The following is a 17,416-nucleotide window of genomic DNA, read 5'->3' as shown; positions in this document are numbered from 1 at the left end:
GCTTCACATGGATTAAAACAGTTGATCCAAGAAATCTGGTACTATTAACATCTTCATTATACAGATGAGAAAACAAAAAAGAAAGTAAGTAGCTAGTAAGTGCCTGAACTATAGTAGAAGCCAGTTATTATAAGCATAGATGTTGCCCTTAACTATTACTTCATAATATCTCCCAAATCACTCACACACAAACAAAACTGGAGGATATTAAGTAACCCACATATACGAAACTCATTTTAAACCGTTATAATGATTTATTTATTTTCTAAATTTTGTTTATTTTTTATTTTAAGGTTGTGGGGTACAATTCAGTATTAGGTATACAAGTAGTCATAATACAGGCAAAGTTTGGACCTCCCTTTGTTCCCCACTTTGCCTGGTTTGAGATCAGGTATCCTTATTGATGTTGTGTGTCCCCTCCCATATCCACCCCAGCAGTATCCCACTACTGTTAATCCCTTTCTTACAGTATTATGGTAAATGTTCAGGGTCTGCTTTTGAATGAGAACATGTTACTCTGTTCTTTGTTTCTGTGATAGATCAATGAGTATGATAGACTCTAGAACCATCCAAGTTGCTGCAAAATTCATAAGATATAATGATTTAAAAACGTATTTTTACTTAATTCTGCTCTCTAGAAATAAAAATAGGAAGGTAAGGCACCAACCTGATGCATTAATTTACCAGAAAAAAAAATGCTAGTAGAACTACGATGAAACACTGATTTATCAATAGTTACTATAACAATAAACATTTTTTGAGTACTTACTATGTGCCAAAAGTTGTTTTGGGGGTGAGGATATAAAATAAAGTGCCCATCTTTAAGAGTTTTCTACAAATTAGGTAACACAGACAAGTAAATAATTAATTACAATACAGCATGACTTGCTCTATAATAGAAGCACGTACAAAACGCAATGAATATACAAAATATAAAAGTTGTAGAAAGGAAGCACCAATCTAACCATGGCTGTTATAAAAATAAAAATTTTTCCAAAAGGCTTTGAGAAGCACAAAAAAAGAACATTCATGAAAATATTCCCTTTTCTATAACTAATGTAAATTACTATGTCTGTTTCAAAATTTGTAAATACACTCTGTTAAATCAGCAATGCACAGAAAGAAAAGCCAGAAGAAGGTGCTCCCATGCTGTGTATATGTGTTAATTTTCAAAGCCTTCAGGATAAAGATGAAGGACTTATTTCAAATTAATTAGAATCAGCTACTGCTAATTAATTTCCCACTCATTCAGCAGCCCAGTACTTAGTAATTATGGAGATGCAGAAAGGAGAAGAGAAATTAATCTAGAAAAAAAAAATCAAAAAAATGATCCTTCTATACTGGATCAAGAGAGTTATATTCAATTTAAAGAATTACCTTAATAGTTGCGAAGAATCATTTCTTCAGTTAAATTGTGGAATCCTTAAGGGGAGGACCATTTCTTATTTTTGTTTCTATTCTTAGCATCCCTAATGCTGAATTTGGGGTTCAGCAAATAAGCATATTATTCTGTTTACTGAATTAAAATTGTATTACAAAAGAATTAACAAGAGAATTAATAGCAATTTACTATATTCCTTGTATACCAGAAGTTCTTTTATGTTAAAAAACTACTACTTAATTGGGAAAAAGGGAATCCCTCGACCTTATTTGTGTAGGTAATATAAGTAAGGGCTTAAAAAAGAACAGTATAAAAGAATCAACTTGAGTTCCTTAAAGAGCAACATGGACTTTAAAAATTTTCAGTCTCTATTATACTACCTTAATTCTTTATTTGTTCTTATTAAAATCAAATATTAAAGTGCATGTGACAGCAGAGAATATGGTAACTAATGACCCATTCACATTCTCCTGTAGCTGTACTTCAAGTGGCTATAAACTTGATGGGATATAAACTTAGTCTAAGTAACAGAAATAACATTATAACTTATATTCCATACAATTAAATAGACATATTTACTTTTACATTCATATTGCACAGAGAATACACAAATAGTTATAAATTATGAAACTCTAAAATCATGAAGTTGCTATGTATTTTAAGGTTGCTATGAGATCAACTGTATATATTGAATCGTCATTAAATTGTCACTTCTATCTAACTTAAGTGATATATATTATCCTCATTTAGGGATTTAGAGCATTTAAATCTAAGAGATAATAAACTAGTAGCAATTAATTAAACCATCAGAGCAAGGATGGACGTGAACATCTATATCAACAAAGGCATAGTTTTAAGTATACTAATTTAATATAGTAATAGTACATTCTTGATTTAATATAACTTAAATATACCAAATTGCCAAGTTAAAAGATTATCAATATGAATGAGCTTTTCTTCATGACCATATATCAATATGCCTATTTACAAACTAAAATAAAAATTTCAAACTTGTGAGAAAAAGTTATTTTAATAAACTGCTATTTAGTTTCATTACATTAGCATTTAGCTACTATTAATGCATATCAATTGATGATCACAAACAATCACAAAAAGAATAGCTGTACATCTTAAAAAATTGGGCTCTTCTCTGGTTAGGATTGATAGCTTTTACCAGTAATATAATACTCTCTAAAGGTGAGAAAACTGTGGCTGAGATTTAGCTAAACAGAATACTAAGTCTCTTAACTCTGGGGAAAAAAAGGGACAAACTTCAGTGTTGTGACTAAAGTTTCTTAGGTTTCTCAGTCTACTGTATTGATTGGTGGTATGGAATTAACTTGCTTTGCAACATGTTGGTGACTTTCTTACCTAGAGAGCATGCCCAGAGGTGTAACATTTAGTGATCCCATCAGCATTGCCAGGGCCATCCCTGGCGCTTCCCGTTCTATTACTTCTTTTGTGGCCTGTAATTAAAGATTAAATAGCAAACTGAGTGAAATTAGCCAAAAAAAAAAGGGGAAGTCTAGAGTAGTAAACCCACTTAAAAATAATTATAAATCAGGCTTTCTACATATCATACTTTGTAGTTCCCCAAACAATAATCTTTTTTAAGGCATTCAAATTTTTAGAACCAATGGATAAAAGCTAATGACCAAGAAAATCCAGAAAACTTCTATATTAGCAGTACTTTCTTATTTCTTACTGCTTAGAAGTATTTGATAGAAATTTTGTCTTGTCTAATAACCTAAATCCCCAAAATAAAGTCTCAGATTACTATATACCTCAATAGATTTTTCACAGAGTAAGAAATCTGGGTATTTTTCTTTGTCTACTACTCTTGAAATAATTAGTCCCTAAAAACTTGAGATCATCCATATCTCTCCTAACTCTATGATTTTAGGATATGATTAAAAGGAATTCAAGAAGTCATCGTGTCAATTTTCCTCATGTTATTAGCTAGAAGAAAAACTCTATATTTATCATCTTCCAAATATTCAACATAAGCAAACTAATTGATTTAAAAAAAAAAGAATTAATGAAGTGATAGGCTTTAACTATATACCAGGAGTTTTAGGATAGGGCATTCTTCAGACAAGTGTAGCTAAACCTAGAATAAGCTAATAAAGAAGACAGGAAAACCTTATTTTTGAAGGTCAGTCACAATAGCTATATATCTAATTGCAATGGTCAAGTTATATTTTGGGCTAAAAGTTGGGGGTGAAATACATGACTTAATCTATTTCCAGCCCTCTGTTTCTATAAATTAGGCAAGTTCCAATAATTGGGAGTAATATAAGAGTAAAGTTTGCAAAACAAAGTATTTCAGAAAATACACAGAAGGGCAAACAAAAAGTAAATTATGGAGAAATACAAAGAAAGACTGATATTTCAATATTTTATTGGAAGTAGAATGATAGTCCCCAAAAAGACTGTAGCTTTGGACAAAAGTTGAGGACTTTGCAAGCCATACACTAACTGATGTTATAGTCAAACTTCAGAATGCATATAAATTAGTGAGTTAATCTCTCATAATTACTATAGAATACAGGATTGCCAGAATTGATGCACTCTAATCATCCACTTAATCCCAGCCTAATACAATATTTAACAATGGCAGAAAATTTAAAGACAAACTAACAAGAACATAATATTTCTCAATAAAATCTGCTTTAAATATAGGGAGACACCAGGTAGCAGAAAAAGAAATCCTAAAATTCCAAAATTTGGGAGTAATTATCATTAAAGGACATAGCTAGCATTATCCAAACCATCTTACTTATTTTCCAAAGTCAATCTACTTTAATTTTTAGACGTCCTGAGAAGAAACACTATTTCTAAGTTATAAATTGCTTTATTGAGGTTTACAACTTTTCTTCAAGAACCTTTTTAAGGGTTCTTTTGAAAGCCCTAAACAAAAAAATCAAGCAAGGAGACGTTATTGAGAACAATACTAAAGGAGCTCCTTGGATAGAGTTAATACTTATTTCATTACCTGCTTGAAAAAGTCATATAAGCAATGATTGACATTTAATGAGTTTGGACATCCACAAAAAGATGATGTACCCCAAAGTATAGTAGCACACTTTATTTAGAGACAAGAAGGGAACTATCAACAGATAGTTGAGAGGGAGTATTTCATTTAAAATTGATACTTTAAGCCGGGCTCGGTGGCTCAGCCTGTAATCCCGCACCTTGGGAGGCTGAGGTGAGTGAACTGCCTGAGCCTGGGTTCGAGACCTGCCTGGACAACTTGGTGAGACCTTATCTCTACAATAAAAAAAAAAAAAAAAATTAGCTGGATGTGGTAACGCGCGCCTGTAGTTCCAGCTACTTGGAAGGCTGAGGCGGAAGGATTGCTGGAGCCCAGCAGGTCGAGGCTGCGGTGGCCGGAAGTGGCCACTGCACTCCAGTCTGGGCGACAGAGTGAGATTCCAACTCAAAAAAATAAAATAAAATAATAAAATTGATACATTAAAGCACAGCATTTGTCCATTTAAACAACAAATATTTATTAAGCATCGATGTACTAAGTAGCATTTTAGGCAATGATGTTGCAGCAGTGAATAAAACAAACTTCTGCAAAAGAATAAGCTCATTGTCACCCAGTACATGAAAAATTTAATTGACAAATTACATATGAGAATTGCCTAAAGAAAATGCAGTTTCACTATTGTTTCTAGATCTTTAAAATAAATCATTGAATTTGACAAAAGTACTGAAGAATAGTGGTCTATACTTGGAATGTCTTATTTCATTTTTTATAGAATTGTCTTACTGGGCTTTGCTTTTGTAGTATGCAATTAGATGCAATAATATTGCTCAATGAAGCTCTTATTTATATTAGAAAGTATGTCAGGCCATTGTTTACCACATTACACTGTGGTCCTCTTTAGAAGACCTATTGGAGACATGTCCTCTCAAGTGTCATAAATAGGCATGGGTACTCTTCCATGCTACCAGTTTGTTTTTAAATTATGATGCTTGTGAATCAAGTTACCCCTGAGAACAGAGACACACTTGTGGATACCTTTCATAAATCGCTTACTGAACACAACCTAGTTTCATCTTATCTTTCTTTGTCCTACTTTTCACATTTATCTTTTAAAAAATGCTGTTGTGTTTATGTATTTGGGCAAACCATCCAAAACATTTTCATGGTATAAATAAATATATGGGCCGGGCTCGGTGGCTCAGTCTGTAATCCTGTGCCTTTGGGAGGCCGAGGTGAGTGAATTGCCTGTGCCCACGGGTTTGAGACCCGCCTAGGCAACTTGGCAAGACCTCATCTCTACAATAAAAATCAAAAAAATTAGCCGGGCATGGTAGCACGCGCCTGTAGTTCCAGCTACTTGGAAGGCTGAGGGGGAAGAATCGCCAGAGCCCAGCAGGTGGAGGCTGTGGTGGCCGGAAGCGGCCACTGCACTCCAGTCTGGGCGACTGAGTGAGACTTCAACTCAAAATAAATAGATAGATAGATAGATAGATAGATAGATAGATAGATGGATGGATGGATGGATGGATGGATGGATGGATGGATGGATATATGTATAGTTGCCCCCCATATAGCAGGTTCCACATTTGAGGATTCAACCAATTGGGGATTGAAAATACAGTATTCATCAATGGGAAACACAGTGCGACCCACTGCTAAAGAAATTTTTTTAAGTTAGCTGGGTCTGGGTTCGGAGGCTCAGCCTGTAATCTCAGCATTTTGGGAGGCTGAGGCAAGTGGATTGCCTGAGCCCACAGGTTTGAGATCAGCCTGGCAACTTGGTGAGACTTCATCTCTACAATAAATAAAACATTAGCCAGGTGTGGTAGTGCATGCCTGTAGTTCCAGCTACTTGGAAGGCGGAAGTGGAAGGATCGCCAGAGTCCAGCGGGTCAACTCTGGGGTAGCTGTGAGTACGCCACTGCTCTCCAGCCTAGACGACAGAGTGAGACTCCAACTCAAAAAAAAAAAAAAAAAAGTTAGCTGGGAGTGGTGGGTATGCCTGTAGTCCCAGATATTCGGGAGGATGAGATGGAAGGATTGCTTGAGCCCCAGAGGTCAAGGCTGCAGTGAGCTATGATTACACCACTGCACTTTAGCCTGGGTGACAGAGCACGGCCTCATTTTTTTAAAAAAGAAAAAAAAAAAATAGAAAACATAGTATTTGAGAGTTCTGGAGAGTCAACTACATTCTTTACATAGAGTTCTTCATCTTTTTCTAAACATAATTCAGACAAGACAGTAAATTTTTTCTAAAGATCTTTCGGAGAATTTGGGCCTATAAACACAAAGCTTGTATATTTTAGAACATAAAAAACAAAACAAAACATTATGGTGCTGCCACTGAAAGGTGCTAGTGTTTGATGGTGGTGAATTGGTTGGGGGAGGGGAGATGTCAACTTCTCTACAGAACTAGACACAAACTGATCTTTTCAATAGGATATTCTTAAATAATGCACAAATATAGTCCTTCTCATACCTATATCAAACAATATTTTCCCTAAAACATTAAAGTTCTTCTATTTCCTTTTTATCTTCTCTTTTTCTTAAGCTCTGGCATAGTAGTAGAAAGATAGAAAGATCATCATCTGTAAAGTCAGACAATGTCACTACACAGTTAACATCCATGAGAATAAGAGTTGGATCTGTTTCATCACCTACCACAGTGCCCAACACATAGTATGTGCTCAACAAATATTGGTGAATAAAGAAATGAATGAATAAATGAACCTATCTGCTAAGATGACTTTACTTAGTTGCTCTGTGAATTAGAAAGAAATATTTAACCACTTTGAGCTTCAGTGTACTTATGAATAAAATGGAGATAATAATAAAACATACCTACATCTTATAAGAGGGCTATGAGAACTAAATGATAAAAGCAAATCACCTAGCTCAGAGTAGGTATTAGATACATGTCAATTCTTTCTATGCTTCTACTTTCCAATTGTCCCCAGAACCTTGCAGTTCTAACCATATCAGTCAGAGAACAGGAATAATACAAAAATCCAGAAACTACATGGAAACAGTAGAGAACCAAAGATGAGGGGAAAGAGAATGAAGAACAAGAAGCCAAATGAGAGCACTTTGGCAAGTACTGAACACGAATTAGAGTACTGATATTAAGGATTTGAATTAGCAAGTAAGGACACCCAAACTTCACCTGTACGATACCACTATATACCTAATTCTGAAATGTACCCCACAAGGCTAAAATAAAAATAAAATAAAATAAATTAGAGTAAGCAGCCATATGAGGTACAGATTGGAAGACGGACAAGAGAGCAAGAGCTGAGTACAAAGATCTATAAACCAAAAATGGAGAGATACAACTAGAAGGCAAAAAGCAAGACAATAAAAGTTAATTTCAAATATAACTAGAGGAAGAGATCTGTCTAGGTCATTAGAAAATCCAAACAGAAGAACAGGTTTAAGAATGTAGCTTTATTACTTTCAATCACATACACTAGTACAATATAGATAAAGGTTATCTGTGTTTGTTAATAAGTAGATAACACATATATATTATCAATGAACTATTCTTTATCAATGGCAAAAAGATGCAAAAAAATCAGAAACCATTTGTCTTAAATTAGCTTAAAGTCTGTTTCCTATTTTCTTATACATTATTAATTTGATTATCAAAGGCTTTTTTTCCTCGAAAAATGGTCAAAATGTATATTCCTACATCAGATATCAGTTTTTCTGAACTACTTGGATCCAAAATATCAAGGTTTAACCGAATTAGCCATTATTTTTAAACAAGATATTTATCTTTAATTTCTATTTTTTAACTATGAAATTTACAACCTCGTATAAAAAATCACATAATTGTAATCTTATTATTTTATCCTTGACACTTTGAAGATACCATTAAAGTGAGAAAGATCCTCCAAAAACTGCTAAGTTGAGATCCTATAACCCATGAATCTTGTTGAAATTTCAAGTCCATATTTTAACTTCATAGGAAAAATGGCCAGAAAAAAAGACTGCTAGCAGGTTTCAAAATGTATAGAACATACAATAGATAAATGAAAATACACAGAAATTCCTTATATGCATGGTGACTCTTGGAAAAATCACTCAATGCTTTCACTTATTTTGACAGAAATACTTTTACTAAGCATGCAGAAGTGTTGATTTGTGTATCAACACTCACATGCTTGTTATCTGACCAGTTAGATTTAATAAAATTTACTCCGAACAATTACTGCATGCCCTCTGCTGATTAAATAATCTTTAATAACAAAGACTATCTTTGAAATATTAGCTTAAGGCCATAAATAACTTTGTAATGCTATCAAGGTGAGATATAGTATAATAGTAGTTCTCAAACTTTAGTGTGCATCAGAATCTTCTAGTGGCCTTGTTAAAACACAGATTGCTAGGGCCCAGTTCCAGAGATTCTGACTCAGAAAATCTAGGTGTGGTTTCAAAATTTACATCTCTAACAAGTGTCCAGGTGATGCCTGGCAATACTGCTCAGAGGACCACACTTTGAATACACTGCTAAGGGAAGGAATGAGGCAGATTAATGATAATGTATACTATTCATGATCACCTTATAGTAAGCTTTGTAGAAGGACATAAATGTGAGAATCCTTTCTCCGATCAGAATATAGATCTAGTGAGGAGATAAATTAAGTAAAAATAGGAGAGGTTTAATATCATCCAGTTACATTTTCCTGACTCCTGCCCATTAAAGGGTGAACAAATTACTTTTATTTTACATTTTTAAAAAGGGTCATAATAAATTAATAATTCAGAGGCTGCCCCTAGAAGTATTCTATGGTACAGAGAACTTATCCTTAAAATAATTTCTTTCCCTTAGGACTACATATGATTGACAGAATTTACATTCATTACAAACTACCTGGAATGTTCAAGGAACACCCACTATAAATCTATTATTTTCTCTTCTCATTCAAGAAACAGTAGAATGGAAGTAAGAGCCATATTATTATAAGAACAGTCTTGAATTTACTCTAATTCTAATTACTTAAAACATTCATTTATAGATTTCATTTTTATATTAGTTGCAAACACCTTCCAACAAATCATCAGTGTAGAAGCAACCAAAAAAATCAAGGTAATTTGCAAAAGTATCTCACTTTTTTGGGGGAGATATGATCTTATTGTTAATGAATATCTTTTCCGTGGGTTGCTAATCTTCTTATTTACATCTTCTTCCATTCCTGGAAGAAGCAGATAACTTTTCATGTGAATATACCCCATTTTGTTTTGCAGTTCAAAATGTACAATATTTAAATAAGGTCTGGTTTTGATGAAAAGTCAAAGGAAACAGTATAATTGTAATGAAGAAGCAAGAAAAAAAGAGCACAAACTTAAATACTGCAGGCAATTTCATTTTCTATTCCATTCAATGAATATATACTTTGCAGCAAGCATGAAATGGTGACTGAGTCACTTATTTTCACAGTTCATCTCAGCTCCAATGGTTAATGAATCACTGTGCTACATAAGGTTCTAGTGTTTAAAGGTCATTATTTCTCTTTATTATTATATTATGGCCCCCCAAAGCAAGCCAATCAATTTATCTGGCTCAACAAAAGGATATATTTCAATGCTGGAGTAAAAAGAAGTTGTTGGGCTTACTGAGAAACAATGTGTCTTTGTATAACACATGATGGGAGATTAAAAGACTTCCAAGTTTTTTTTCTTCACTTTAACTATGAAAAATCTCACCCTATTTGCTACCATTTAGATCTCAACCTTTGTTCAGTAACCAATTTAAGTACATAACAGTGAACACTAGTTAGCATTATAACTCATTAACACAATGAGCTATTTTTCTGTAAGCTTTAGCTAAACATTACTTTGATAATTTTCAAACCAAAAACCTGGGAACTCTGATGAACAAATCCGTTTTATAAGAGATTTTCATGAGAAAACTTATCTTCATATTCTACTTATATAAACATAGTACTTTATATTTCATTCCAGGGAATGATGAAATAATTGGAATTATTAGAATTTTACAATGCAATATATATTTATTCATTTTTGGTATCATGCAAAAAACAGCAAAGTTGTCCATAAATGGTAGAATACTGGCTGCATATGTCTTTCAATCTACATAGAAAAAAAGATGTTACTCATTCTTGTAGTAATGGAGGAAAAAAAGAGTAAGTTCAAGAGATCTAATATGCAACATGGTTAGATATAGTCAATAACATTGTATCATATACTTAAAATTTGCCAAGAGGGTAGGTCTCAAATATTCTTACCACACACTCACAAAAAAAAAAAAATTACATGAGCTGGTAGATATGTTAATTACCTTGACAGTGTTAATCATTTCACAATGTGTGTGTGTATGTGTGTGTGTGTGTGTGTGTGTACACGTACATCAAAGCAATAAAAATGTATGCTATATATATATATATATATATAATTTTTATTTGTCAATTATGCTCATATAATACGGAAAAATATGAGGTTGAAAGATAATTCAATTTAAAATTGTACTAAAAGGCTGTCTGGCCAGTGGCTGGTGAATTATATAGTCTAGCCTCTTTGCTCCAGGCATGCTGAAGTTTTGTTTTGTTAATGTGATAAGTAGTGTTTAATATAAGCAGAAGCATAATGACTGCCCTTAAAAAAAACGATACATTGAATTTCCACTACATTAATGAACACATAACTACTTGGTTTACTTACAGCAGTGCAATTTTTTAATGTTCATGTAACAACACAACTTTAGGCTGTGCTTAAACATCTTAGCAGAGAATAAAAGAAACAAAGTCCTACTTTAGGTTTGTAAGTACTATTTGCAAATGGCTCACTGACAATTGATTTTACAACATCTAAAACTTTGGCCTTTGGCCCTGAGATGTAATAATACTCATCTCTTCCTTTTTCAGAAAGCATCCACATTATGAACATGTAATTATTATGACTAAAGTTCCTTTTCTTCAATACTGGATTCTCACCAAAATGGCCACTTGTGACAAAGTGAGAGGAACAAGAAATAGATGAGGTAAAGGAAGTGAAGTGAGCAGAAGAGCAATTTAGAAGAGACAAAAAAAGGATCCCTTTTATTTTAATTATCATTATCAGGTGTTACATTTTGTCATCTCATACCACTCTCAGTAGTTTTACAATTGGGGGCCAACTGAGAAAGAAGAAAAAGAGCACAATACTTTCTTAAAGCAAAGAAAATTCAGTATTCTCATTGGCTTAAGATAAGCTTTAACTAAATATAAATCCCAATAGTTAGGTGAGAAAAAACTGCATACACTTATCTATTCAGAGGCTATGGTATACAGTAGCTTGAATGAAATGACTTGCTCTCTATAGGTGTCCTCATCTAAAGGTTGATTTTAATACTACTAATAGCTTACTTTGTAATCAGACTTTTTATTCCTCATTTGTAATCATATAACCTGAGTCCTTCATTATTCATATATTATACTCATATAAGTTTTTGTTGTTATGCTTCCTGAAATTTATCTATCTCTGTTTTCCGTTTGTAAAAAACAGGGTAATGATATTTGCTACCCTTTTTATAAATCTAAAGTATTTACACAATAAAACATTTTTGGTTAACTAAAAGAATGACACAATTTTTTTTATAATGCTAGTATATTATAAACCACATAAACTTATAATGCGCCAAAAAAGTTCTTTTATACTTCATTGGTGAGCTAAACATGAATAATACTAATTTGCCATGTAATCCAATAATAAATACATTATGAGTTTTTATTTATGGTGCTTTTCTTTGAGAACACCTACAGACATTTGGTATTTAATCAGTTAACATATTCCTATTACATAATACAGATGAAACATACATAATTTATTACTTCTGTTTTGTAAATGAAGAAATAGACACCAATAATTTCTTTGACTAATTCAAGGTCACAGAGTAAATCACCAGAAAGTTCCAGAAGGGAACTCAAGTCTGTAGACTGTCATATTGAACTTAATTCATCAATCTACTATTATGTGCTTTTAGCACTACACTCTATTTAAATACAGGAAGGATCTTTGTGATGTGCTTAAGTGTAGTAGAACATATAAAATGCCCAGTATGATCCCTAACATATAGCTCAACAAATGTTGGGTAATCTTGTTTGTAGTAAAACACAAATCTAAAGTTACCTATGCCATAGAAGTTGGTGTTATGAACTACAGACAAAGCAACTGTGAAAAAGGATAGTTCTATCAGAAGCACTGTAGAATAAAAGCTATGCCTACATGTTTTTGAATGTATATAAACAGTTATCAGAAGATGTCCAAAGAATGCAACATGCCAGCAATGATTTTGAAAACTTAATGAAGATTTACCAAGAAGTAGGAGCTTTGGAGACACCAATTAACAGGAATGTAGCCTGGAACATTACCACAAAACCTCTGAACAGGTAGACTGGGAAAAGAATGTGGGAAGCTAGAAAATATCTTGAAGAAAAAATGAACTAACCAAACCTCCTGGATTTAAGCTTTCACCTTAAGTAAAATGGAAAACAGCAATGTAATTATGTACCTAAGCAAAGATGAAAATATACATACAAATGTCTATAACTACTTTTGGTAAATAAATTGTTCAAATTAACAAGCTAAATAAGTTTACATTTATTTTAAAATTTCCATAACAACCATACATGAAAAATTATAACTTTAAGGTTTTTTCTTGTCAGGATAAGATTAAGACTGAGGATGGTGTTAAACACGGGAACACAAAGAGGCAATGTTTTTCTTAGCTCAAGTCAATGCTCTGTTGCTCATACTAAAGAAAGAGGTATTATAACTTTATCATTTTAAATAAACCATCATTATACTTCATAATACAAAAATCTACTTTTTTTTTTTTTTTTGAGACAGGGTCTGCTCTGTTGCCCAGGCTAAGTACAGTAGCATGATCACAGCTTTCTACAACCTCGAACTACTGGACTCAGGATTGCTAACGCAATCCTCCTGCATTAGCCTCCCAAGTAGCTGGAACTACAGGCATGTGCCACCACACCTGGTTAATCTTTTAAACTTTTTTGTAGAAATGGGGTCTTGCTATGTTGCCCAGTCTGGTTTTGAACTCTTGGGCTCTAGTGATCCTCCTGTCTAGTGATCCTAGTGTCACTTATGGCCTCCCAAAGTGCTGGGATTATAGATATGAGCCACTGTGCCCAGCCAGAAAAATCTACTCTTTTAAGGGTTTCTACAAATACAGGATTGGGTTAAAAAACATTGGTGAACTACAACCTGTAATAAATACAAAAGGAAGAACACATTATTTATTAACTAAGATAGATAAATACTGAGAGAAAATATCTTAACAAAGGACTTAAAAATAATCAGAGGCTTAATTTTTAAACACTATTCTAAAAAGAAGTGCAGTTAACCTTCGCGACTGAAAAAAGTAAAACACAGAAATACCCTCAAAATAAAAACATTCTGCAAAAATGTAGGTTCTTATATACACACTAATTTGAAAGCTTAAAAAATATTTTATCCTATACTTAGGAGATTCTCATTGTGTGTGTGTGTGTGTGTGTGTGTGTGTGTGTATTTTGGCATGGAATTTTGGACTGAAATCTCAGAACTAGGATCAAGACTCTCAGAACATTCAGACTTTTAGAACAAGGCAGTTCTTCTGGCCTGGAATCCAGCAGGCTGTGACTTTGGCCATATTGTTCTCCGAAGCCCAATGAAGGAGCTCATCCATGGAGAATTTATTGGACATAGTGCCAAGCCCATGTTGGATGACACCAGGAATACATAGACTAATGAACTATAATTCCAAATTATCCTCATCATCCTTCCTAAGTGATACCCCCCCCACCCCATGCTTGACACATAATATAAAGCTCTTCGGGGGGGAGGGGGGAGCATGGCAGTTCACTATACAAATACGGCCTAGGTAGCCTTCAAGTTTGAGACTGAGAAGTCAAAATAGAGTACATTTTTGAACAAAAAAAATTACAACTGAAGAAACTGAGGATAAAGTACGTGTGTGTGTATGTTGTATTTATGCGCGTACACTGGGATTGGGTTCTTCAGGTTAGAACAATAGGCAACTGAAAAGTAATCTTATTAGGACAGCTGGTGGGAGTAGGTTGAAAGAATTTGGTTGTATCTACTGGCACTAAACAAATTTTATTACCTAGTCAGAATGGATGGAAATGGCTATCTCCACTAACACACAGACATACATAAACACATACACACTTACTACTGAGGCTGTCTGTTTATAATATTAATATTTCCTCTTCAATGCTCCCTTGATGTTCATTTTAACTCAATGTTATGCTCTAAAAATTATAAGAGTTGCTCAGGTTATAAAAGAGCCTAACCAAATTTAAGAATTAATTAACAATGAATATAAAAGAAAATCCAGGTTTATAAACCAAATCTGAAAGATTTTGTAAGAAGGCAATAGGATTTTATACTGAGATGACTATGAACAAACTTAACTCAGGTCCTCTCTTAGATCTCTCTTCTCATAATAAAAATTAAGTATACAAGCGAAGAGGGCATTCAAAGCAGGAACAAATGGAAACTCACATTTTACTCAATACTGTAATAAGGAGGGCAGGTTTCTTCTATAACTAACCAGTTTCCCTCCCAAAAAGCACAGAAAACAATGAAATAGGTGGGGATGTGATGCATCCCCATGAAGATATGTTTTGGTCTCTCAGGGTGTTTTCATTTTTATATTAATACAAGATGCCCAAAACCTATCAGACTTTTTGTAATTTCATCTGGATAATTTTCATATACTACAACTCCTTCAAATTCTATATTCATTTGTTTGCCTTTTTATATTACAAAATGACAGGTCTATGTAAAGAACATTTTCCTTAATCTCTGTGACTGTCTTTGCGACCATCTGCAATGACAAGAAAACCTGTAAGACAAACATTCGTTATCAAACTTGGAAGGAATCAGGAAGCAAAATGATATTATGACATTGCATTCATTTCCAGCATCTAAAAATGAGTCTGGCCTAACCAATCAGGGAAAATGTAGGCTTACTCTTAAAGTTATTTATAAAATGTTACTTATAAAAATGAAAATAAAATATGAGTTGTTCTTGTGTCATGAGAGACGTAGGGCAGAAAGCTGAAATAAACAGTAGTTAATAAAAATCCAGAACTCTTAAAAACAGCAAAGATTATTCAAAACAAGGGAAAAATGATATGCTCCTTATCATATTGAAAAGTTTTATCTGAATTACTTAGTTACTACCTCAGAGCAATATGAGACACCACAATGTTTTGAGTCTAATATGACATATGCTGGGCATAAACCTTTAAAGATAAAAGAACACTGTTTTTGGTTAAACTATAAATAAATAAGGCATTAGGGTAAAAAAAAGAATGAGTTTTCAATCCTGATATATTAAGATCATTGTATGAATTACTTTAAAAATTTTTCAGTTTTTCAATTAAGTGGAACAGCAAAGTTATTACACTTAAGGAAAACGATATTAGTGAAAAACACAATTTTAATGTAGTATTTTTGTATTTTTTAAAAATACAAAAATACTACTAGCTGGGTACAGTGGCTCAGACCTGTAATTCCAGCACATTGGAAGGTAGAGGTGAGAGGATTGCCTGAGGTTGGGGGTTTGAGAACAGCCTGGGCAACTTGGTGAGACGTCTCTACAATAAATCAAAAAATTATCCAGGCGTGGTGGCATGCCCCTGTGGTTCCAGCTACTAGGAAGGTTGAGGCAGAAGGATTGCCTAAGCCCAGCAGGCTGAGGCTGCTGTAGCCCTGTTTGTGCACTAAATCTGGGCATAGAGTGAGACTTCAACTAAAAAAAAAAAGATGTACTATTTACATTACATGATGGAAGATTTTTAAAAAATTGCTCCGCAGATTGTCAAAGTGTAAAGGTAGACAGCAATTTAAAAAAAAGAAAAGTATTGAATACATTAGGAAGGAAAATATTAGAATATTTAAGAGATATTTAATTCAGTTTTTGAATTCTGTAATTATTTCATTTAAATATTAGTAAATAAAGTCAAACATTATTACCAGGCTTGACATCTCTAACATATTTAGAAACTATTCATTCTTTTTAAAATTCAAATCAGACTATCTTCAAAGTATTATAATTTTTAATATAAATCACAAATGTAATGGATATATGGCATCTTAATATTTGATATCACTGTCCTGACCCAGTAAATACAGTCTAACAGCTCTCTCTCCAAAATTTTATAACAAGTTTCTGTATTACACTATAAACCTCAAAGCTAACACTTTACATATGAACATCATAAAATGAAACTTGTACAAAGTAATTCCCAACATAACTTCCACATTTCACTCATAATCATGAAAAAGTACATCACAATTATATTTTTGGGGTCTATCTAGCACCTCTTCGGGTGTTAGCAATAAAGGAAGAGTTGAGGAAAACACTGGACTAATTGCAGAGTATTTTTTGGAAAAACTTTTTTTTCAGATTAAATGGTCTTGTTTTTAAACTTAGTATCTTATTTCTACTAAATTGGAATTATTATGCTTCTTTACTAGTCTTTCAGTGATTTTCCTTGACATTTTATCATGTATCTAACTAAAGAAATCTTGGCTGTCTGTATTCTTGAGCTCCACAACTAACTGGAGATAGAAAAATGTTGGAGAAAAAAAAATCTCACAAAGTTCCTAAAAGTGAAACTTGAATTTGTCACATGCTGAGTACCACTGAATTCACACAAATGAAGTGATTTGTAGGCACTGTATTAAGTATTATAAGTAATCTAGAGATGATGTGAAGTATACTAGAGCTTGTGTGTAGGTCATATGTAAATATTATGCCAATTTATATGAAGGACAAAAGAATCCATGAATTTTGTTATCTGTATGAAGGTGGTTTTCCTTGACCAAATTCTTCTCAGAAACTGAGGGAAAACTGTATGAATCTCCCTGATCACCCATTTACAGTCTAAGTGCTATTTTTGTGTAGCATTTTAATTTTTTCCTTTTTAAAATTACTAAAAATTATGCATTGTGCTGGGCTCGGTGGCTCAGCCTGTAATCCCGTGCCTTTGGGAGGCTGAGGTGAGTGG

At 33.3% G+C, this 17,416-nt stretch overlaps 1 protein-coding gene across 1 annotated transcript in view; it reads right to left on the bottom strand.

The window, feature by feature from the left end:
* The window catches only part of LOC103263401 (gephyrin-like), a 324,475-nt gene that overhangs the window by 54,773 nt on the left and 252,286 nt on the right, over positions 1 to 17,416 (bottom strand). The window contains exon 6 of the mRNA XM_021713947.1: positions 2,753 to 2,847. Coding sequence (XP_021569622.1) covers positions 2,753 to 2,847 — 95 coding nt within the window. The remainder of the gene's footprint in view (positions 1 to 2,752; positions 2,848 to 17,416) is intronic.

This window comes from Carlito syrichta, unplaced genomic scaffold (genome assembly GCF_000164805.1).
Source record: "Carlito syrichta isolate Samal-C Ts95f unplaced genomic scaffold, Tarsius_syrichta-2.0.1 Scaffold305058, whole genome shotgun sequence".
NCBI classification, from domain to species: domain Eukaryota; kingdom Metazoa; phylum Chordata; class Mammalia; order Primates; family Tarsiidae; genus Carlito; species Carlito syrichta.
This window is presented reverse-complemented; position numbering and strand designations above follow the sequence as displayed.